This window comes from Hemitrygon akajei, chromosome 6, assembly GCF_048418815.1.
Source record: "Hemitrygon akajei chromosome 6, sHemAka1.3, whole genome shotgun sequence".
NCBI classification, from domain to species: Eukaryota; Metazoa; Chordata; class Chondrichthyes; order Myliobatiformes; family Dasyatidae; genus Hemitrygon; species Hemitrygon akajei.
The window spans coordinates 14,545,678-14,568,704 of NC_133129.1; the positions used below are offsets into that span (position 1 = coordinate 14,545,678).

Sequence of the window (23,027 nt, forward strand, 5' to 3'; positions counted from 1 at the left end):
CATGAGGTCATTAAGAGTTGGATTTGACTTAACGACTGAACAACAACAAACTGGAATTCATTGTATTTCAAGAAGTATGGCAAATTATTTCTGTACTTCATTCTGGTAACTAAGTCAGGTATTCTGAGCACAAATATTCTTCATACACAGTCAAATATGAACCAACTACAGATGCTTTGGTGAAAATTCCAAATTTCTCCAGAGTTTGGAATTGTGGTTCAGGATTGGATATTTAAGATGCCATATCTTAAGGGTGGGAAGAACCACCAGGAAAGCACAAGACTGAATTTATTATCACTCATGATGTTAGGTTCAAATCTATCTTCAGGGACAGAATGAAGCACTTGGTTAAGTAGATCAAAAAGAATCAGTATGAATTCGAATATTCCATGTGCTATGTCTGATATACCTGTTTTTTTTTCAAACAATGTTTTCTTGTTCAAAGAAAGGCGGTTTTGGAAACTTTCTCAGCAATGTTACACTAAGATGTGTAGCAGGAAAGGATTTGGAATGCCATATATAGATACTACAGAAAATTAGTGCAAGGTTACAAACAGTAAGCCGACTATGACAGTGGACTTTGTCCCAAAGAAAGGCTGGCTTTTGACAGTGTGAAATGACACCTCATTCGATTATGAAGGGGCCACTGCACAGGAACAGGAAAGGCTGCAGAGGGTTGTAAAATCAGTTAACTCTATCATGGGCACTGGCCTCCTCACCACTAAGTATGTTGCAAATCTTCAAAGACAATGCCCCGAAAAGGTGGCATCCATCACGAAGGATTCTCACCACACAGAATATACCCACTTTACAATACTATCAACAGGGAGGTGGAAAAGGAGCCTGAAGCCCTACATGCGATGTTTTGGGAACAGCTTCTTCCCCTCCACTAGATTTCTGAACAGTCCATAAACCCTACCTCACTCTTTTCTCTCTATAACTGCCCCAAAACAACAAATTTCACGAAACATCAGTGATGAAAAACACAATCCTGATTCATTCGGTAGACTTGGTACAAAACTAGAAAACTTACACCTCCAGTGAGATCTTCTAGTCATGCCAGGAGTCAAATTCACCAGAATGACAAAGGAAACAAGACAGTTTGATGCAAAGTATGAACACACAGAGAAAAGCTCTAAGTCTGACAAATAATTAAGTAACTGAAAAATCAAATACACTGAAATCACAGTAGGAAGCTTGTCATCCTTACCACTAGAGTTTGTTCCAGAGAAACTTGCCGATCATCCTTTTCAACTGTACGCCTGCAGTCCGGACACACCCACAGAGGAAGGTGCAATATGCTGTTTGTTTTCGGAGATGTAGAAAGTGCCATTTTGTTTGGGTTTGTAATCCCACTCTCAGAGAGTGAAGAGTCTTTGCGTTCACTTCGACACAGGAGGCATCGTTCCCCAGTTGAGTACGGTGCCCTCTGACCCAGACCAAAAGTGAATGGTGTCTATAACAGAACAAAATAGCAAATAAATTCATTGGGAAGCAAAGTGAAAGCTATATTCATCATCTGGCCCAATGCTTTCCACTGATTACTAATAATATCTGGCTGGAGTGTTTAGATATCCTCAACATCTCACTTCAGCAGTCTGAGATACCCACCAGATTCAATTATACCGGTGTCTCGGAAGAACATGGTAACCTGCCTCAATGACTATTGTCCAGTAACACACCCGGAGTGATGAAGTGCTTTCAGAGGTTGGTCATGAAGAATATCAACTTCTTCCTGAGGAACAAATTAGATCCACTCCGATTTGCTTACCTTCTCACCAGGTGAACAGCTGATGTTACCTCAATAACTCTTCACTCAACCCTGGAATATGTAGATAGTGAAGATATATACATGCACTAGCTCTTCTTTGACTACAGCTCAGCATTCAACACGATCATCCCTCAAAACTAATCACTAAGCTCCAAGACCTAGGCCTTGACACCTCCTGTGCAACTGGATCATGCAAAAAAATGAATCTCAAGGCTGTATATATGTTGACATATACATACTTTGATAATAAAATTGGAATTTTTGAACTTTCAGCCCATTCAGCTCGTCCCAATTTCCTGAATTTGGACCATGTCGCTCCAAGCTCCATCCTTCCATCCAACTATTCAAGTTCTTCTAAAATGATATGAATGTACTTGTGTCAACTTCCTCTGGCAGCTTGTTCTACACACTCACCACCCTGTGTGTGAAAAAGTGGCCAATCAGGTTCCTCTAAAATTTCCCTTCTCACCCTAAAGCCATGCTCCCTAGTTTTGGAGTCCCCTAACTGTGGAAAAGACTTAACATCCACCTTACTATACCTCTCATACTTTTAAACATTTCAATAAGGACATCCCTGCATTCCAAGGGATGCTTTCTCTTCTACCCTCTAATGGCTGACAAGACTAAGCGACTATTGTGATAAGGGCAATTTTGGAGGGATTGCCATTTAAACAGCAAAAGAACATTTTTCCACTTGAAAGGTGCTGATTTGAACTCACTTTGTTGATGGGGATGAAATCCAAAGAAAGATGGGAAGATATGCTCAGAGAAACCAGAAATAATCTACACGTAAGCATGTAAACGAGCTCTAAATACTGCACGAGTTAAATTCAAACTAAATTTGGTGTGATTAGCACAGTAGACAACAGAATTATTGTACCACTGGAGAAAGTAGTTTGGGTTTTGTTCACACAAGCTCCTTTCTAACATTATTTTCCTCAAATTCCTATCCAATTCCTTTTAGAAAATGCTGACCACCACCATGCTCACAAGAAATTAATTCAAGTTTGAGTTTATTGCCTTTCAACTGTACACATGTATGCAGCTAAATAAAACAATGTTTCTCATAGTGTTTCTGGGTCACTACATGACAGCAAGTTTGACACACCCTTATACTTGCGCATTTTTAACATGTTGCCAAACGATCAAACAAGCAGTAAACTACAACTTGGATTAATATCTCGTCATCTAATATACAGGTAGGTACAGTAAGTGGGAAAGTTATCTGAAAAGCATCTGTCAGAGGAAGCAAACACAAAACTATGAAGGTCTTGCTTCAGTTACATTTGAAACTCAGACCACATCTGGAGTACAGTGCACAGCAGGGGGCCCCTCCTTTATGGATGTTAATGTTTTAGAAACAGTTTGGTGGTTTCTTAAGACTAAAAGCTCGAATAAAGTTTTTGAGGAAAAGTCTGATAGCCTGAACTTTTATTTACTGCGGTTTAGATTAGAAAAGTGATTGAAACACAAAATTAATTACATGATTGTGGGGACGATGTTTCCTCTTCTGGGAATATCTATTTAAAATACAAGAGGATTTTTTCTTTTGGCAGACACAAGTCTTTGAAACCTTTCCTCAAAGGAAGGTGGCAGCAGTGTCTTTAAATAGTTTTGTGGGAGAGTTAGATAGATGCTTTGTACATAAGGGGGTGGAAAGTTACTGTAGGTGAACAGGAATATGGAGTTGAGATGATCAGTTCAGTCTTGACTTGAGTCGAAGGCAGTGGCCTTCTAATTGATATGTTTAGATTCTAATCCGTTCCGAATTCCAACAAAGGCATGAACCCTTTACTGCACTTACTTCATAAACACAAATTCGAACTGCACCAAAATAACAGAATTTAAAGTGATTAATTTGCTGATAAATACTCAGGTCTTCAGATAACCTAATTCATTAAGAATTCCTCACACTGTGAACTAACAACCACAGGAAGAATTGCATATCATTGACTTACAGAAACGCTGAAAGAACAATACAAGTGAGGCAATGAGCCACGCACACGTATCCCCATTTAATTCACATACTCTGCCTTTACTCTCTGTATACACATAACTGTGATGTTACACACAGCTCCAATCTGCTAATTAAATTTGCTAACGATTTTTGTTTGGCCTTATCTCAATTAATAACGAGGCAGCCTGCAGAGAAGTATTAATCACCCTGACACAGTGGTGTCAAGAAAACAACCTCTCCCTGAATGTCACAAAAACAAAGGAGCTGGTTGTGGACTACAGGAGAAATGGAGACAGGCTAACCCTTATTGACATTAATGGATCTGGGGTTAAGAGGGTGAACAGCTTTAAGTTCCTTGGCATACACATCACCAAGGATTTCATGTGGTCTGTACATACCGGCTGTGTGATGAGAAAAGCAAACTGCGCCTCTTTTACCTCAGACATTTGAAGCAGCTTGGCTGAGTCCCCAAATCCTAAGGACTTTCTACAGGGGCACAACCGAGAGCATCCTGACTGCCTGGTATGGGAACTGTATTTCCCTCAATCGCAGAACTTTGCAGAGAGTGGTGTGGACAGCCCAGCACATCTGTAGATGTGAACTTCCCACTATTCAAGACATTTACAGAGACAGGTGCATAAAAAGGGCCTGAAGGATCACTGGGGACTCAAGTCTCCCCAATTACATACTGTTTCAGCTGCTACCATCCGGAAATCGGTACCACAGCATAAAAGCCAGGACCAACAGGTTCCAGGACAGCTTTTTCCACCAGGCCATCAGACTGATTAATTCACACTGATACAATAGTATTTCTATGTTACATTGACTGTCCTGGTATACATACTGTTTATTACAAATTACTATAAATTGCACATTTAGATGGAGACGTAACATCAAGATTTTTATTCCTCATGTATGTGAAGAATGTAAGAAATAAAGTCAATTCAATTTGAAGATTATATGGGACGTTAAGAAATCAGAAGGTTCCAAGACATGCCAAGAAAACTCTGTATATGAGCGAAGGAAATTAGTTCTTCCATAAACTTTAATGATATTTCTGATCAAAACAGATATGGTAAGTTAAAAGAAATATTGAAAGCAAACTGTCCAAGTACAGCACAGCTTGAACCAAGTTATGAAACTGCTGCATCAAAAGAAGCTTGGTGAAATCAGGAAATTTCCTATTAGGAGGTGCTGAGCAAGCAAGATAGAGAGAAACTATTCACCTACTGGGGTGAGAAATATATTTAATATCCATTTAAGATGGCTGCCTTTTTCCACTGAGGTTGAATGAGACTCGGGTACGAGGTCATGTGTTAAGGGTGCAAGGCGGAATGTTTAAGAGGAACGTGAGGGGGAACTTCTTCACTCAGAAGGTGGTGAGAGTGTGCAAAGGGCTGCCTGTGGAAGTGGTGGATGCAGGTTCTATTTAACCACTTGAGGAACTTGGATATGCATATGAATGGAAGAGGGCTATGATCCTCTATGGCTCATAGGAGGATCGATGGGTCTAGGCAGAATAATAGTTCAGCATGGACTAGATAGACCCATTTCAGTGCTGTGGTGTTCGTAGCTCTCTATGACTTAAACTTTTACTGATTTTCAGATTATATTAAAATGTTCAAATGACCGGCAGCTCAGAGATAGACATACTGGGAAGGAGACCAAAGGCTACTTCACAACATTAGTTCACATTTTTAAGGGAATTTAAGAGCTTCATGAATTGTGAATTCATGGAGTCTAATAACGAGGTCAGTGAGGTAGATAGAAGAAAGTTATCTATACACAGACTTGGTAAGCCAAATAGGCATCAATGATAAATCAGTGCAAATCACTTCCAATTATAGTCAGACAGCACTGTGAATTGCAAATTAAATACCTCACCAGGGTAACATATGTGGTAGTTTTGAGGCTAGCAGTGAAAACAATGTATTTTCAGGGAGAGGAGCCTCGCCTGGCTTGCACAAAGTTGTTTCCATCAAGGCAAGTTTTTCAACCTAGCTATTCTTTGCCAGGGATCTAACCATGCAGTGCACTTATTTTCTTTGCTTATCAGATAACCAAAGGCTTTGCAAAAACTGTTGGCAATGTATAATTCTTCTTTAGCCCCTTCACTGTAGAAAGAAAAATGCACAATGGTGCATTACCAAACAAATGTACATCTATATTGTTGTCCAATAACAAAACTAACATAATTTAGTCTCAAAACTGTAAAATAAGAAATGCTAATTGCTATTGCTAATGACATATCGGCCATCTTTTTCCAAAATCAATTTAAATGTATAAAAACCTGTAATGAATGGAGAAAATTCAACAATAACATCAAATTCTGATGTCATGCTTGTAACGAAGCATGAACAAATTGTCTGGATGACTACGGTAAATCAATCAGTATGACATACACATGCAAAACCCTGGTTATGATAACTCTACATGGTGGGGTGAGGTATGAAAGCGTAGCAGCTAGCATAACCCTTTACAAAGCCAGCTAGGGAATCGGGATTCAAGTTTGTTAAGAGTTTGTGTGTTCACCCTCTGACTGTGTTAGAGCATATATGTCAAACTCAAGGCCCGTGGGCCAAATCCGGCCCGCGGTGGAATTATCTTTGGCCCGCGAGATAATATCTAATTACTATTAAAGCTGGCCCCAGTAATCGAAGCGCCTATGGCGTATGATATGGCTAATGCTGAGTTTATTCGGGTACCAGCTTTTCAGGGTTTTTATTGTTTATTCGGTTTCCCTGGTTTATTTCCTGAATATCATTCATGAATAAATTTTTTTTCTATTAGAGCTGGCCCGCCGGTATATTGCATGCACCACTAATACTACAAATCCCACAATGCACTGCCAGTGCATTGCTCGCGCTTGCCTTACTCTCTCATCAGCATCCTTATGGCGCTAGTCACGTGTGGTCAACTTTCAGCTATCCCTCACCCCAAAAATGGCTGAACGAAAGGCGGACTTTGAAAACAGGGGTTTTCAAGGCAGGTGGGAGGCAGAGTATATGTTCGCAGATATAAAGGGCAAACCTGTTTGTCTTGTGTGTGGCTGTAATTAAAGAATATAACGTAAGACGACACTATGAAACGAAACACCACGACAAATACAAGCATCTGGACAAGAAACAGAAGCTCCAGAAGGTAAAAGAGTTGTAAAGAAGTCTGGCGTCACAGCAGGCTATGTTCACAAAAGCCAAAACACAAAGTGAGGCTGCTGTAAAGGCTAGTTTTATTGTGGCAGCAGAGATCGCTAAATCAGCCCAGCCCTTTACCAAGGGAGAATTTGTTAAAAACTGCATGATGAAAGTTTGCGACGTCGTGTGCCCAGATAAAAGGCAAGCATTTTCAAATGTGAGCCTGAGCAGAAACAACGTTGCTGACCGTGTACGTGAGCTTGCCACCAATCTACAACATCAGCTGGTGGAGAAGGGAAGAGATTTCATCGCATATTCCCTTGCTGTGGATGAGAGCAGGGACACTTCTGATACTGCCCAATTGTCAATTTTCATTCGTGGAGTGGACTCAAGTCTGTGTGTAACAGAGGAACTTTTGGGATTAAGATCAATGCATGGCACAACTACTGGAAAAGATCTCTTTGAAGAGGTATCCAGATGTGTAAATATAATGAGGCTGCCTTGGGATAAACTTGTGGGACTGACGACAGATGGAGCGCCCGCGATGTGCGGTCAAAAGAGTGGATTGGTGGGCAGGATCCGGGAGAAGATGCGGGAGGAAAACGGCGCAGGTGAGCTGACAGCTTATCACTGCATCATACACCAGGAATTGTTGTGTGGCAAAGCCTTGAAAATGGAACATATAATGAGCACCATAACACGAGCAGTTAACTTCATAAGAGCCAAAGGTTTGAATCACCGCGAGTTCAAGTCGTTTCTGGAGGAGTTGGGTTCAGAATATAATGATTTGCCCTATCACACAGAGGTGCGATGGTTAAGCCAAGGAAAAGTGCTGAAAAGATGTTTCGAGTTGCGTGAGGAGATCTGTCAGTTCATGGAAAGCAAAGGGAAAGACACAACAGAGCTCCGGGATAAAAAGTTGCTTTGTGAAATGGCGTTTCTGTGTGACATCACGAGCCATCTCAATGCGCTCAACCTGCAGCTTCAGGGGCGGGGTCGTGTGATCACAGACATGTACGCTGCAGTGAGGGCTTTTAAAACCAAGCTGCGCCTGTGGGAGACGCAGATGCAGCAAGAAAACTTGAGCCATTTTCCGTGTTGCCAAACTATGAAAGAGCAGGTTTCTACCACAGTGTTCCCACGTGCAAAGTTTACTGAAAAACTTAGCATACTTGGTGCCGACTTCACACGGCGATTTGCCGACTTTGAAGCCCAAAAAAGCAGGTTTGAACTGCTCAGTAATCCATTTGCAGCTGACGTGGAAAGCGCACCAACCAACATACAAATGGAGCTGATTGAACTCCAATGTAGTGACACACTCAAGGCAAAGTATGACTCGGTGGGCGCTGCACAGTTTCTACGTTTCATTCCCGACACAATGCCCCAGCTGCGTACCCAAGCTGCTCAAATGCTCTCTATGTTTGGCAGCACATATCTGTGTGAACAACTGTTCTCTTTGATGAAGATAAACAAAACATCACACAGGAGTCGTCTTTCTGATGAACACCTTCACTCAATTCTGAGGATTTCCTCAGCTCAGAGCCTGATTCCAAACATTGATGAACTTGCATCCAAGATGAGATGCCAAGTATCTGGCTTAGACTAGTGTGAATCACAGAGTGTTGGCCTGTGGAAAAATGTTTTCATTAGAAATTACTCCGGAAAAGCTGCAGATAAAGCCATAAGAAATAAATGCAACTGATTTTTTATTTATTTAATGTTCAATGTTGTTTTTGTAGGCAATAACCTAAGCTTTGTTAGTTCCAGGTTAATATGTGTAATAAATTCATTTCAATAAGTTTTGCAATAAACGTTGAACCAGTCCGGCCCTCGACTTGTACCGATTTTTTAATTTTGGCCCACTGTGTATTTGAGTTTGACACCCCTGTGTTAAGAGTTTCTTCTGGGTGCTCTGGTTTCCTCCCACGTTCTAAAGACATACAAGGTAAAGGTTAGTAAGTTGTAGGCATGTTCGTTTGGACACTTGCGGGTTTGCCCTCAGCAGAGCCTCAAACTATGTTGATGCAAGTGGGACATTTCACTGCATGTTTCAATGTACATGAAAAATGAAACTAATCTTTATCTAAATGAGAACCTGACCTGAGATGGTCTTAACTGTTACAACTTATTTGTGGGGAAACTAAGTAACTGAGCAAATGAGAACTTCAGTGTTCTCGTGGTAACACAACAATATAAACCCATGATTGTGTAATGGTCGGGGGAAAAAGGTCAAAAATATAGATAACACATCCAACTTTAAACCAAACAAAAATCATCAACAATAAATTTGTTAGTGAAAAAAAATTAAAATAAACTGGAGTAGTGGGTAGCCAATATCTTTGCAGGGTTCAGCAGAAACATGACTGATGAGAATTTGATTATCCAGAACAGAAACAGATTTAGATTCATACACAAAATGCATGGGGAACTCAGCAGGTCAGGCAGCATCTATGAGGAGAAATAAAGAGCTGAAGTTTTGTTTCAGGTAGAGACTTTTCATCAGTCCGAGGCTGTAAATCTCTCAAGAGCAAAAATACTTACATCTCCTCTGCCCTGATTTCTCAAAACTCTATACATTTAATTAAGTGCCTCTTGCTCTTCTCAGCTCCAGCAGATGTAAGCTTTGCCCATCCAACATTTCCTGCACATGTCCTTTCCAAATGCAGGTCTTTATCCCGAGTGACATGATATCCTTAGTCAATGGCGCCAACCAAAATCTACAGCCTAATTGAAATTTTGTACAGATCAAGTCCAGATCAGTTATATACATCATCAAAAGCAGGAATTTGTAGACACACACACCAAGTTCCCTCTGTACCTCTGCACTTGTTATCCTACCATTCATTTGTGTATTCCTTTCCTTGCCTAACATCTCTATCACTAATGTAACCATGTCATTTGTCAGTCATTTAGCCCATTCTGCCCCAACCAAGATGTCTCTTACCATTCCAAACCTTCCCTATCCATGGAACTGCCCCAATGCCTTCTAAATACCATTATTGTACCCATATCTACCACTCCTTCTGTCCATAGAGGGAAAGAGCACAACAGCATTGAAACAAACCCCTCAATTCTTCTCACTGCTGCCTTCAGGGAGGTGGCACAGGAGCCTCAAGACCTGCACCACCAGGCTCGAGGACAGTTATTACTCCTCAATCATCAGACTCCAAAACTTCATTCGCCCCAACACTGATCTGGTCTCACAACCCATGGACTAATTTGCAATGACTCTTCACCTCATGTTCAATCATTTTTGTGTATCTATTTATTTTGTTTCTTTGTATTTACTGTGAATGGTTGCAAGAAAATGAATCTCAGGGTTGTATATGGTGTACTTGGCTAATAAATTTACTTTCTACTTTGAACTTGAGCCTGGTTTGACAGCTCAGTCTATATACTGACTACCTTTAGGACCCTTTTAAATCCTTGCCCTCTTCACTTTAATCATATGACTCTTAGGATTACCCTATCCTGGAGTGAAAAATAATAATAATACTTTACTTTATTGTCACCAAACAATTGATACTAGAGCATACAATCATCACAGCGATATTTGATTCTGCACTTCACGCTCCCTGAAGTACAGATCGAAGTAAATATAATAAAAATTTAAATGATAAAATCGTAATTAGAAAATAGAAAAGGTAAAGTAAGGTAGTGCAAGTCAGGTCCGGATACTTGGAAGGTACGGCCCAGATCCGGGTCAGGATCCGTTCAGCAGTCTTATCACAATTGGGAAGGAGCTGTTCCCAAATCTGGCCGTACGAATCTTCATGCCCCTGAACCTTCTCCTGGAGGGACGAGGGACAAAAAGTGTGTTGGCTGGATGGGTCATGTCCTTGATTATCCTGGCAGCACTGCTCCGACAGCATGTGGTGTAAAGTGAGTCCAAGGATGGAAGATTGGTTTGTGTGATGTGCTGGGCCATGTTCACGATCTTCTGCAGCTTCTTCCGGTCTTGGACAGGACAACTTCCATACCAGGTTGTGATGCACCCTAGAAGAATGCTTTTTACGGTGCATCTATAAAAATTAGTGAGAGTTTTAGGGGACAGGCCAAATTTCTTCAGCTTTCTCAGGAAGTAAAGGCGCTGGTGGGCCTTCTTGGCATTGGACTCTGTTTGGTTAGACCAAGTCAGGTCATTTGTGATATTCACCCCAAGGAACTTAAAGCTTTTGACCTGCTCCACCTGCGCACCACTGATGTAGATGGGGTCATGCTGTCCGCTACTCCTTCTGAAGTCAACAACCAATTCCTTCGTCTTGCTGACGTTGAGGGATAGGTTATTGTCTTCGCACCATGCCAACTGGTTCTTAATTTCCTCTCTGTACTCAGACTCATCATTACCCAAGATATTGCCTACAATTGTGGTGTCATCAGCAAACTTATATATTGAGTTCGATGGAAACTTGGCTACATAATCATGGGTGTACAGTGAGTACAGCAGGGGGCTGAGTACACAGCCTTGTGGGGCACCGGTGCTCAGAGTGATTGTAGAGGAGAGCTTGTCCCCTTTTTTTTTTACTGCCTGGGTCCTGTCTGTGACGAAGTTGAAGATCCAGCTGCATATCTGAGTGCTAAGACCCTGGTTCCGGAGCTTAGGAATCAGTTTATTTGGAATGACGGTATTAAAGGCAGAGCTGTAGTCAATGAAAAGGAGCCTTACATATACGTCTTATTCTCCAGGTGCTCTAAGGAGGAATGTAGTGCCAGAGAGATGGCATCTGCTATTGACCTGTTGCTCTGGTAGGCGAATTGCAAAGCGTCGAGGTTGACCGGTAAGTTATGGTTGATGTGTGCCATAACCAATTGCTTGAAGCACTTCATAGCAACTGATGTCAGAGCCACAGGTCGATAGTCATTCAGGCATGCCACCTTGCTTTTCTTCGGCACCGGGATTATCGTTGCCTTCTTAAAACACAAGGAGATCTTAGACTGAAGCAGGGAGCAACTGAAGATATCAGCAAACACTCCAGCTAGCTCGCTTGCACAGGCCTGGACAGGACGCCATCTGGGCCCGTCACCTTCCTTGGATTTATCTTCAGGAAGGCTCTTCTAAAGCCTTCCTTGGTGACGATGAATCTCGATGCCACCAGGTCTGACTCATACGGAGGGGGCGGGATGCTCCTCTACTGTTCTTGCGTAGAATACATTAAGTTCGTTTGGAAGAGAAGCGTTACAGTTATTGATATTCCTAGCCTTTTCTTTGCGCCCAGTGATCTCATTTAGATCCTGCCATAGTCTACTAGCATCCCTCTGGTTAGCCTGGGCTTCCAATTTGGCTCGATATTGCCTCTTGGCACCCTTAATAGCTTTCTGGAGTTCATGCCTGGATTCTGTGTAGCGACTGGTATCCCCGGACCTAAAAGCTGCAGCTCCAGCCTTCAAAAGGGACTGGACCTCATAATTCATCCAATGTTTCCGGTCAGGGAATACCCGGATCGACTTGCGAGACACACAGTCCTCTGTGCATTTCCAGATAAAGTCCGTGACAGCTGAGGCATACTCATCGAGGTTAGCTGCCAAGTCCTTGAATACTAACCAGTCCACCGATTCAAAGCAGTCACGGAGGACCTCATCCGTTTCCTCTGTCCAACGCGACACCACTTTTGACACTGTGACCTCCCGCTTCAGTTTCTGTTTGTAAGCCGGGAGGAGGAGTACGGCCTGATGGTCCGATTTTCCAAAGTGAGGTCGTTGGACGGAACAGTAGGCATCCTTGACTGCTGTGTAGCAGTGGTCAAGTATATTCGGGCCTCTAGTGGAGCAGGAGACATGTTGGTATAACTTAGGCAGCGCTTTTCTGAGGTTAGCCTGGTTAAAGTCCCCAGCTGTAATGACCAGATACCTGGTCTCAAGTTCACTGATGTTGGCATACAGTCTATTCACAGCACACTCCACGTCCACCTGGGGGGGGGGGGGAATGTAGACCGCTGTCAGTATGACCGAGGTGAATTCCCATGGCAGATAAAAGGGACGACACTTCACTAACAAATGTTCCAGGTCCGGACTGCAGGAGCTTGTCAGTGCCACTGTGTCCGAGCACCACGCAGTGTTGATCAGTAGGCAGACACCACCTCCCTTCGTCTTGCCCGAAGATGCCGTGCGGTCCATCTGATGGATCGAAAATCCCTCTGGTCAGATGGCACAGTCGGGGGTGGCAGGGGAGAGGCACTATTCATAAATGACTATTTATTTTATCCACTTCCCTCATGATTTTATATATCTCAATAAAATCACCCTCTCAACATCACTCCAGGGATTGGGGTGGGGGGAGGAAGAGAATGCCTTAGTCTACACAGCCTGTAATCCAAGCCCCACAGTCCTGCTAATAACCTCAAGACATTTTTCCCCTCACCTTTCTATGACACTCTTCCTATATCAGGGTAACTAGAATGGGCATGCAATAATACAAATGTGGCTGTACACATTCAACATATTCCAACTCATGCACATTCAGATTTTTTTTACTGAGTTTTCAGGATGTGGGCATCACTGGCAAGGTCAACGTTTTGTGTGGTTTGCTTATTGCACTGAAGAAAACAGCTTACTGGACTATTTATGAGTCAACCAAATTATGGTGGATCTGGAGTCTCATGGAGGCCATACCAAGGAAGAACAACTATTTCCCATGAAGGAGAACTAACAAATCAGATGAGCCTTGAAAAACACTCCAGGGTTTTGAGTTAACATTACTAATTTAATTCCACATTTTAAATGAACTGAACGCAGCTGCCACAGTGAGATACTGAGCAAGTTACAGTAAAAACAATGCCATGGGCTTTTCGTTTTAAAAGTTACAAAAACCAGTGAGAGGGGAGGCTGAATGCATGATGGATCCAGTTACAGAAGAAAGAGAACTAGTGATGTAAAGTACACAGCTCCGGAAGAAGATGGCGCAGGCAAACAATGCGATCAAGGGTGACATCCTCCACATGGTTCACAGACTACTTCTTTCACATCATCTTTTTCTTTCAAATGTGGTTCTGCTTCTATTGGACACAGATCTACGGTTTGATGGTGTGCTTTCAGGCCATTTGAGCGATCCAGCGCTTTGCTGTCTCCAAGGGGATTCCGTGAGGCGTGCGGCCTCGATGCCAAGAAATCTGGTGTGAATGGACTGCGAGCGGGTGTTCAGCACCGTTGATCATCCTCCTGCTCGCTGCTCCTGAAGGAAGGTTCCTGCATTCAAATGGTCTCTCTTTCCCTTGATGCTGTCAGAGGATGGTGCTGCAAGTCTGGGTCTTGGGCAAGGTTGTACTGATGTAGCTTGTGGATTGGATTGTTTGTCCCTTAAAGGAGCAACCTGGTTCTGCAGATAACAAACACTAAGCTGAACTGAATATGACTGGACTCTGGATTTTGTGCTTTGTATTCTGCGTCTTGCGTTTCTTTTTGTTGCTGCTTGTGTAGTTTTTTTTGTACATAGGGGTGGGGTTTGATGTTTTTCTTTGAATGGATCCATGATTTTCTTTCTTTCGTGGCTGTCTGTGGGGAAGATGAATCTCAGTGTTGTATACTGCATTCATACTTTCATAATAAATGTACTTTGAATCTTTGAATTCGCCTGCTAGCAGCTGTGGAAAGGCAATCAAGTCACTGGGCTTTTATCACTATGAATGGTAGAACAACCAATCGAAAAGCCTAGCCTGACTATTTCCTGCATCTTCTGAATTTATTTCAGGTCTTGTTGTTTCTGTTACATTTTAGTACTAGCAACACAATGAGGCATGATAGTGCAGTGGCTCTGAAAACCTGAATACAAACATTTTTGAAAAATAGTATTCTCATTGAAATTCATATTCATGAACTGCTAAACCAATCTACAAAAGACATTTTTAAAAATGTACAGCTCATTTTACCTGAGGGACTCCTGTGAACTCTGACCCCACCGACCCATCTGACAGCTGTGTGCCATTTATGGAAACCTGTAAAACAAAATATTGACACACTTTACCAAGCTAAAACTAAAAAAATCTAACCAATTCACTGGTGTATAGGAGTACAAGTTTCAGAGCTATTTTTATCTGTTTCTGAGTAACCCAACCATTTTCTGGAGCACAAGTCCTACCTCTGCTCTGCTTCCAACAGTTGATCAATCATCTTGAGAGCCACTAACTTAATCATTCCCAGCATAAATTATGTTTCACATAACTCTCACATCACTTGGAGAAACAGTAAGTGATTAGTGTACTTAAAGTGGGGGGGTGGCACAATAGCACAGCAGTTAGAGCAACACTATTACAGTTCCAGTGATCGATTGTATTCAAATCCTGCTGCTGTAAGGAGTTCATATGTTCTCCCTGTGACCACAAGGTTCTCTTTCAAGTAGCCTGGCTTCCTCCCTCATTCAAAATATGCACGATTAAGGTTAGTGAGAAGTGGGCATGTTGGTGCTGGAAGCGTGACAACACTTGTGCGTTGACCAGCACAAACCTTGCTGATTTGATTTGATGTAAATGATGCATTTCACCGAATGTCTTGATGTACATGTAACACAAAGCTAAGCTTTAAATTGATACTTTTAAAAAATAGAGATCTGGAGGGGAAGTGGCCTTTGCTTATTCAATTTTGCAAACATGTATTAAATCTTCTGACCTCATAAAGGTGTATCAAATCTTGAGGGGCACAGATAAGCTGAGGAGGTCACAAACCTTTTCCCCCAGACGAGGGAAGTCTAACACTAGAGTAAAAAGACTTCAAGTGAAGTGGAAAGATTTAAAATAAAAGTTAAGGGGGACAACTTTTTCCATGCATAAGGTGGGTTGATTATATGGAATGAGCTGCCAGAGGAAGCCTAAGAGGTGGGTACAATTACAATGTTGATGAAATATTTGGACTGGTTATGTCAATAAGGAATCTTTTGAGCCAGGGAGTGGTGAATCTGTGAAATTCAGTGCTACAGATGGTTGTGGAGGCTAAGTCATTTGGTATATTTAAAACAGAGGTAAGTAGTAGTACTGGCAATCTTTGTATGTCGCTATTACTTTGCCAAAAACAAAACAATGTAGGGGTTTGTAGTGTTCTGAATGCCTTCCAAAATTACATTGTCACAATAGTATGTATCCTAGAGCACACAAACTTACCATTGAGCCTCGCTCGAGACAACTTGAACTTCATTCATAAGTTTTGTACATAAGAGATTGATCGTTTGTAGTTTGGAACTGATTTGTCTTCCTCGCAGAAAGCTAAGGATGACTGAGTTTACAATCAAAGGATAGTGTTTTATTTAAAGGACAGTAGCTAATCAAATACTTGTATCCTTTTTTAGCCACAAGCGAGGTGCCAAAGGACTTAAGAACCAGGTTGTTCCTTTAAGGGACAAACCAGAAAATTATAGGCTGGTGAGCCTTATATTGGGGCTGGTCAGCAAGGGGTCATCTTAGATCGGGGGGGCAGGGTTTACTCACATTCAGAAAAGCAGGAGTGGCAAGGTAGTGTAGTGGTTAGTATGATGTCATTGCACCACCAACAATCCAGATTCAATTCCTGCCACTGTCTGTAAAGAGTTTGAATGTTCACGACATGACCATGAGGGCTAATTGGTCACATGGGTTTAAATTGGTTGGTGTGGGTTCATTGGGCTGGAAGGTCCTGTTACTGTGCTGTACTGCTAAATAAATAAATAAAAATAAATTGTTAGAGATAATCATCAGGGCTTTTTGTACAGGGGAGGTCAGGTCCTACAAACCTGAGGACTTTTTTTTTGAGTGGGAGATAAAAATGAGGGGTAGGGCAGTGGATGTGGTTGATGTGGACTTTACTAAAGTATTCAGAGGTTCCATGTGGTAGGTAGATCCAGAAGATGGGGCTGCAGTGATCTGGTGAACCGGATTCATACAGGCTTGACTGGAGTAGGCAGAGGGTGTCTGAGGGTGGAAGACAGAGAGTGGAAGGGTGTTATTCTAACTAGAAGTCAGTAACCAGTGATATACAGCAAGAATCAGTGCAGGGTCTTCAGCTGGTGATAGAAATGATTTGTTTGGAAATGTAGATATGTAGTTTGGAGACAATAAAAAAGACGTTTTATTTCCAATTCCAATATCCAGTTCTGAAGACAAAACTCAAAAACAGCATATTTAGCTTGCATAGTACTGACTGGATCAAAAAAAATGCATATCCTAGTTTGTATATCACAAAATCAAGGCATTAGAACAACTGCTTCAAATGGTTGAAAAGGAAGCAGTTGTTTGGTTCACCAAATCAGTGTTAGCTTGTGTTGGAATCTGGGAAGTCCCACTTTACCAGTTTTTCTGCACTTTTCCTTCAACTAACCATTCAATTCCCTTTTAAAAAACTGAAAAATTCTGCTTCCACAAACTTTACAGGCTGCAAGTACATAAAGTATGGTTCTAGTCTGGAGAAAGTGTTTTTTCTTTCCCCCCACCTGCCCCCCCCCCCAGAGTCCCCTTGTCTTTTGACCAGTGTGTTAATTATGTGTGCTCTGCTCAAAGATCCATCTGTGGAAATACCTCTATCCTAGCAATCAAACCTTCAGCAATGCCTTCAAAAATCCTCCACTTTTTTGCTCCAAAGAGAACTGCTCCACCTTTTCTAGACTAACCTTGATACTTAAAACCTCTATTAAAGAACCATGATGCATTTTCTCTCGAACTTAACTAATTTTAGTTAGCTCCACAGGTACTCACTGCAACAGTTGGACTACTTTTTATCTGCCTAGATCTCTCGATGATTTTCTGGGCAGCAGCTTTGGCTTGTCCTTTAACCTAGTCACCTGCTTCTTTGCTTCGCCATTTAGAGGGCTGGTACAAAATTTATGATGGGAACTGCTCTTAAAGCAACAATGTAGAAAAAGCACTTGGAAATAAACAACAAATCAGAATTTATTTAACACCAGGAACCCAAGAACGCACAAAGTGTTCTGCCTTGGAACTGGCTTAAAGTTAAATGGTATATTTAAATAAGGATTTACAAATAGATAAGTCACCATGTGAAAAATACCCAGGAAATTTGAAATTTTATTTAGATCAAAGTCTGTCCAAATAGATGCAAACATGAAACCAGACAACTGAAATTTGTATAGAAACACACACAAAAATCTTGGGAGGACTGACAGCATCTAGGGAGAGGAATAAACAGTCAAAATTTCAAGCCGAGATTCTTTGTCAGGCCCAAAACATTGACTGTTTTCTCCCCCTCCATAGATACTGCCTGACCTGCTGAGTTCCTCCAGCATTCTGTGAGTCTTGCTCAAGATTTCTAGCATCTACAGAATCTCATTTCAAATTTGCATCACAGCAATGTGCACTTTGGTGTATCAGCATAAAGGATGCTCAATTGTTAAAATACTGTAAGAGATAAAGACAGGAATCTGTACTTCAAAGATGCATTGAACTGGACATCTTTTTTCCCCAACAAAATTGTTTGATCCCTTTCCTATAGGTGTGGCACATGGCCAGGTGGTTAAGGCATTGGACTAGTGATCTGAAGGTTGTGAATTCAAGCCCAGGTGTGTTGTGTCCTTGAGCAAGACAGTTAACCACACATTACTCCAGTCCACTCAGCTGAGAATGGGTACCGTCAAAATGCTGGGGGTTAACCTCACGATAGACTGGTGTCCTATCCAGGAAAGTGGGGGGGGGGGGGGGGAGAGTCTCATATTCTCAGTTGATGAGCCTATAAGGTTCGGGACAGACTTTAACTTTCCTATGCACATGGCCACTCTTCATGAAGGAGAAAGGACAGAACCAGAACACTATTCAAAGGCATGATGCAACCAAGCAGAACCCAATGAAATTCAAACCAATGTCTGTATGTTCCCACCCGATCGTAATTAGAAACACTTCAAGTTTATCGTCACTCAACCATATTTGTGTATTTTATGAAACAAAACATCATTCCTCTGAGGTCAAGGTGCAAAATGCAGTACGTATAATTATGACCCAGCACATAGTCACAAAATAATATCAGTAAGTCCCTTAGTGTTATGGTTTGAAGATTTACAAGTTGACATAAAGTGCAAGACTCATGTTTATTTAACAGAGTATAATGTTACTGGCACTAATATAATAAAACAAGCTGTCAAATAAATATGAAACAGCAGCAATGAAAGATGAAGTGACCAGCACAGGATGACAGTGTCTGAATTGGGTATTTATTTAGCGATACTGTGTGGAATAGGTCCTGTGAGCCGCACAGCCCAGCAATCCCCGACAATCCCGAATTAACCTTAACCTAATCATGGAACAAATTACAACTAATTAACCAATCCTTTCGTCTTTGGACTGTGGAAAGAAACTTACGGGTTTCATAGGGAGAATGTAGAGACTCCTGATAGAGGATGCTGGGAATGAACTCCGAATTCTGGCACCCTGAACCATAATTGCATTGCATTAACTGCTACACTACAGTGGTGTCCAAAAACTTCTATAATGTTTAATCAAGTTTCATCTGAGTAAATGTTCAGGGTCTCAGCAGTTTGGCATCATCAATGAACTTTACAAAGGAGGAATAATTACAAAGAATGAATTGTCAATCAAAAATTTGTTTTAAATATCAAAAATAATACAAAAATCATGGAAATACTCAGCTCCTTCGATAGTATTTGTGGAGAAAAAGAGTTCAAGTTTTAAGTTAATGACCTCTAATCAAAGTGAAGGGCAGGGTGGGGGGTATATAAAAAAGTAACAATGCCTTTGACACGATTAAGACCAAAAATTAAGCAATGGTTGTGATGTTGGCTGGGAAAATTTGGAGATTTCTTAACTGTAGCTCATCCAACTGGAGATGCAAATACAAGAATGAGAAAAGACAGAAGGGTAAAAAGTCCTCAACTTTCAGACACAAAACATAGAAAGCACTAGAAAACCAAAATTAGAAAATCCTGGAAATACTCAGTGGGTTGAAAATATATGTAAAGAGTAAAAAAACAGGAATGACATAAAATATAAATGCCTTGAATCAGCTCTGATGATGAAAGGGTCAGCTCTGATATCAACCAGAAAGGTTGGTCATCTGAAATTGCTGAATGCAGTGCAGAGCTGTTCTCATGTAGTTTGACTGTACAGATGAGAAGAAATTTGTATATTTGCTTAAAAATTAATTGAAAATTGCTGTTATGTTTAGATACAAAGGGAAGCAAATCTACCTGTGATTGTTTCTACAAAAGCAGCCCACAATGTGCGGGTAATGTCAGGACAAAAAAAATTGAATAAATATTCAATTAACGTGACTTAAAAGAAATAATTCCCACCAGGAAGTTTTAATTACTTTACAAACTGACACAGAAATGCAGCTTGAAAAATCAAATTCACTGGAACGCGTTATGTATCCTGGATAAGAAGACAGAATGAACACAAATATATGCCAGAAGCTTGAGGGCGCTATTTCACATTTTGGGAACCACTGTAAGAATCTTATTTGGAGGCAGGCACAAGCTGAAAAGTGAACTGACTGGTAATTTTGCAATGACCTCAAAGTTATTTTTAAACATCTTCACTTTTGCAATGATCTCACTTAGCAATAACACGGTCTATGATACTTGGGTATTATATACTTTTAGGAGGTATCTGACTGATTCTAACAAGTTACAGCATCTCAGGTGCCCATCAGTTTGAAGCCAAAAAACTTAACCCAAGTTGACTCAGTTCATATGCAATATCTAGTTGTTGGAATTTTGCACACCACAAAACTTGGAGAACATCTTCTAAGCACTTGGTGCTAAATAGCAAATTGAGGAAAAGCATTAATATTGACAACGTGAGAGATAAAAACAAATAAAAATTTGAATTGCAATCCTTCGAATGCCCTGGTGTTCAGGATAGAGAAGTGGATTATTTTTCAAGTAGTCAGTGTATGAATTTGGAGAGAGTGAATACAACAATCAATAATTCAACAAGAGGTGGACAATTTGGATGTTGAAAGGATACAAATAGATGAAGGATTAATGGAAAGTATGTTTTGGGCAAATATATAACCAACTAGAGTTTTGACCATCAAATGTTTCACTTACAAGTTTACTTATTCTCTCAAGTCAACAAACAGCTGATTTAACCATCGACTATTTGCATAATAACCAACTTGAAAGGTAAAATGTAATTACTTTTCTTCAATAAAAGCAATGCATAAAATCGATTGTTATAATTTATTTTGTAATTCATAGTAGTTTTATGTCTTTGCACTGTACTGCTGCCACAAAACAACAAAATTCACATCATAAAACTGTGTTAATAGATCTGATTCTGATTCATTTTAAGATTCAATGTTGAAGCTCAACTTGTGACCAAGACTGATCAGATCTCCTTCAATGACAAATGATACAAGGGGAAGAAATTAAAAGAAAAATGACAAAGACAGAAGAAATAAATGAAAGAATTCTGTTCAATATTTCATAAATGGATAGTACAGCATTACAAAATTATGGAACTCATTTGCTGCTTCCTATACAGTGGATTCCAATTAATCGGGACAAATCAGGACCAGTGTGATTTGACCCAATTATCCAGTTTCATCAAATTTGCTTTTTTCAGTATCAAAAGACAAATCACCATTTAACTGAGTAACAAATTATGTATTTAAATCAAATACAGAACAAATTAGAACACTAGCAACATTACCGCAATACTATAAAACTGTATTAGTTTGTAATAGTTACGAGTGGAGGAATTCATCAAGTATATGCTGACATACTACCCAATTGGTGAACTATCCACTCTTCGCCCCTTAAAGCAGTGAGGTTTTAACTCTTCTCAAAAACCAACTGTCTCGTGTGGTATGTTTCATCACTATTGTAGATATCATCTGCATAAAATTCTTGAAGCAAGTTGGTGAATTTTGTTCATTTCCATGTTTCTACACTTGAACCATTATCACTCTTGAATTTAATATGGTGCTTATATTTCCATTGAGACAACCAACCATCTGTTGCTTGAAAATCTGTGAGACCCATTCTTAGGTAGCTCTTGTGACTTGTTCTTTAACACTGGTCTAGTGACAATGGAAAACCACTGATTGAGGGCTTCTTCAAAGGATCCTTACCTTTAAGCTTTTGTATTTGGGATGTTCCCTGTTATATCCTTTCCTCATCTTGTTGGAATCAAGTATACAATTGTAGATTTCATCACTCCAGTTATCTCTCCCAGTTGACAATGAGTGTTGTTAAGGTGGATGGCTTTTAATTTGGTCCAGTAGGGTAATTTTTTAGCTAATGTCAAATCTTATCATGTCAAAAGGTCACAACATTTTTTTTTAGGGAAGTCAAAGGGTTGTTTTTTTTGAATCGGCATCTGTCAGCCAAAATGACTAACATAAGCACACACAACTGCTCACTTTAAGCACATTGCAATATCTAACACAAGTTCACATGACTGACCATCTCCTGCCCCAACTAAGCAGCATGTTATCAAATTTCAGAGATTTATGGATTGGACTCTAGTTCATACTAACCTCTTTCTGTTTTATGTTTTTTTAAATGTTTTCACCCATTCTTCTTTCCTGTTGCAGATTGGCAGGCTGAGGGTTTGGGGTTTGATGCTCTTGTCGCTGTTTCTCTGTGTGGGTGATCTGTAAGTTTTTGTGCGAGGGAGGGGTTGGTGGGGGGGGTTTGGAGTTTGAGAGCTTTTGTTTCTTTTTGTGCAGGGGCAATTGATCTCTTTCTTTCAACGACTTCTTTGGTTTTTCTGTATTTCATTTGTATTCTGCATACATATTTTAATAATAGAATGAACCTTTAAATAAACAAAGGGAACACCAGCAATTTTCTGGAATTGTTTTTGTTCTTTCAGAGTTGTCCAAAATAAGCAGCTGTCCCAATTAACCAGAGGCACAATGAACTGGAATCCATTATATATTCAAACTTCTCTGTGAGCAGAGGAGAATCGATGCCCGTATATCTAGCCCGGCTGTGAGGTTTGATCGCTCTGGGCGCCAAGCTGATTTGAAGAATGAGAGCAGCTTCAAGCTGGGTGGCAAAATTGGGGCCCAGAGCGCATCACTGGGCGGCATAGGCGGCAAGACCTTAGCTGTAGCCAGGTCCTAGTGCAAGGTATGATCCGCTATTTGGACAATTTAAATGCCAGCCAAATGGGAGGCGAGATCCGATTTCACTTGCTCTCCGTGCTGTTCACTCCTCTCTCAAGGGTGCTGCAGCCTTTCACCGCTCCGTTGTTTGTTCAATTTAAATGCGGGACTAAATAGACTGAAAAGA

General features: G+C 40.8%; 2 protein-coding genes across 5 annotated transcripts in view; one reads left to right on the forward strand and one right to left on the reverse strand.

Annotated features, from left to right (window-relative positions):
* fam193a (family with sequence similarity 193 member A) overlaps positions 1-23,027 on the reverse strand; it is a 240,300-nt gene that overhangs the window by 103,363 nt on the left and 113,910 nt on the right. For 3 of the 4 annotated variants that reach the window (XM_073047939.1, XM_073047938.1, XM_073047941.1), the window contains exons 2-3: positions 14,725-14,790; positions 1,211-1,456 (exon numbers count right to left, since the gene is read on the reverse strand). In XM_073047939.1, coding sequence (XP_072904040.1) covers positions 1,211-1,456; positions 14,725-14,790 — 312 coding nt within the window. Of the gene's footprint in view, positions 1-1,210; positions 1,457-14,724; positions 14,791-15,948; positions 16,054-23,027 lie in introns of those variants that run through there. The other variant, XM_073047940.1, reaches the window with a different exon arrangement.
* LOC140728787 (general transcription factor II-I repeat domain-containing protein 2-like) lies at positions 6,909-8,668 on the forward strand. Its single transcript, XM_073047744.1, has one exon. The coding sequence runs from the start codon at positions 6,909-6,911 to the stop codon at positions 8,466-8,468; it is 1,560 nt and encodes a 519-aa protein (XP_072903845.1). The 3' UTR covers positions 8,469-8,668.

What these genes read in the sequence shown, in the direction of transcription:
- LOC140728787 (XM_073047744.1), top strand. Translation starts at nt 6,909, where the DNA reads ATGTTCACAAAAGCCAAAACACAAAGTGAGGCTGCTGTAAAGGCTAGT.